Raw genomic sequence first — 1,728 nt, forward strand, 5'->3', positions numbered from 1 at the left:
ATATATATATAGCAGTAAATTGATGTACCAAACCATTCTGTGCATGTGTGTATATAAAACCTTTGAAAAACCAAACCTTTGACTGGCATTGTATAAAATATTAATTTATGTTTTTACTTACAGACTGTAACTCCACCTGTGGTGAAAAAGTTTGTAAATTCTGCTCAGCCACCCGTTGGGACAGTTCGGGTCTACCATGGAAAAGCAAACGATCCTGATATTGCCAGCACACTAGTCCATGGTGTGAACACTAAATCATCCATTAATGTAAGACAGTCATCATGTCAAAATTGTTTTAGTGATCATATTCGTTCTTATTGCTTCATGTTTAAACTGTTTTAACTTGTGGGTGATTCACACAAAACCAGTATTTCACTCAAAATCAAAATACAAAATGTTTAGAGAAATCCGAGTCTTTTTTAGACTTAAAAAAAAATTATTCATGAGATTTTTTTTTCTTTTTTCAGTTAAAAGCACATTGGCAACTTTAGACTTTGTTGCAAATGTAATAGATGGGAAAAATGTGTTGTTTGTGCACTGCATGCATGCATTTTCAGGCTGGATCAGTGATCAATCCTGCACCAAAAACACACTTCCAAGAGAGGCTGTGTCATTTTCATGAATTCAGTTATGCCAACTATCAGAAAGCTCCTCTTGGGAGGTCAGGAGTTCAAGGCTCTGGTTTACCAAGCTGGCTCGATGCTGAGAAATCCACTTTTGGTGTTACAACGCTCCAGTGTAAGAGTAATAGTGAAACCTCACCAGCATAGTCATGTATAGACTCAATAATCAAAAGAAACAACAAATCTTTGAATTCTTTTAAATGCAGTATCTAACGGCGGTGAGGTCATCAATCCACCCAAAACCACACATCAGGTGAAGAAGGAAGCGGATGAGGGACACCAGCTCTACATTCGCTCACACGGATCCTATTTTGTAGGTCAGTCAGATTGCAGCCCATTTAGAGGTCTTAGTCTTTGCTTAAACTTTGCATTTTTGTTGTTGTCTTTTTCTCTTGTGCTTATTTTGGCATCATTTCAGAAAACGCAGATGGACAGCTTTTGGCTGCATTTGTCTCTTTGTTGCTGCAGGAGAGCGTGTGGACAGAAAATACAATTGCAATCCCTATAGGAGAGATAGTAGGTTTGGTGTTCCAACGCCTCATTACAATGATGGGAGAACCATCTCCAGATCTCTGCGGTGGCCCTGTGACTCACTAATGTAAACGCATACACACACATGCACCTTAACTTACTGTACGTTTTGCTTATAGCTGAAGATCTGAACATACAGTGATTTATTAGCATTTATTTAAGGTGATTTCATATTATTTATATTTTCAGATTAAATGTAAATGTTTATATTGTTAAATGTAAATATTTAAAAAAAAATAAAAATTGTATATTATTGTGTGTGTGTGTGTGTGTGTGTATATATATATATATATGTGTATATATATATGTGTGTGTATGTATGTATGTATACTTGTATGTATGTATGTATGTATATATATATGTTTGTTTGTTTGTTTGTATGCATGTATGTGTGTATGTCTGTATGTGTATATATGTATTATGTGTGTATATATATGTGTGTATATGTATGTATGTATATATATATATATATATACATATACATACACCTTGCTACGTGTGCTGTGTTAGGCTAACCGAGACTTGTCATTTGCACTTATATATTGTTGCTCTTTTGTTAGTTTTGACTGCTTCT

General features: G+C 34.9%; 1 protein-coding gene across 1 annotated transcript in view; it reads left to right on the forward strand.

Annotated features, from left to right (window-relative positions):
- Positions 1-1,728, forward strand: part of LOC107688256 (EF-hand domain-containing family member B-like) — a 15,490-nt gene that overhangs the window by 3,644 nt on the left and 10,118 nt on the right. Inside the window, exons 5-8 of the mRNA XM_016485881.1 lie at positions 124-267; positions 558-738; positions 830-940; positions 1,092-1,221. Of these exons, the coding sequence (XP_016341367.1) occupies positions 124-267; positions 558-738; positions 830-940; positions 1,092-1,221 (566 nt within the window). The remainder of the gene's footprint in view (positions 1-123; positions 268-557; positions 739-829; positions 941-1,091; positions 1,222-1,728) is intronic.

This window comes from Sinocyclocheilus anshuiensis, unplaced genomic scaffold (assembly GCF_001515605.1).
Source record: "Sinocyclocheilus anshuiensis isolate Anshui unplaced genomic scaffold, SAMN03320099.WGS_v1.1 scaffold1162, whole genome shotgun sequence".
NCBI lineage: Eukaryota > Metazoa > Chordata > Actinopteri > Cypriniformes > Cyprinidae > Sinocyclocheilus > Sinocyclocheilus anshuiensis.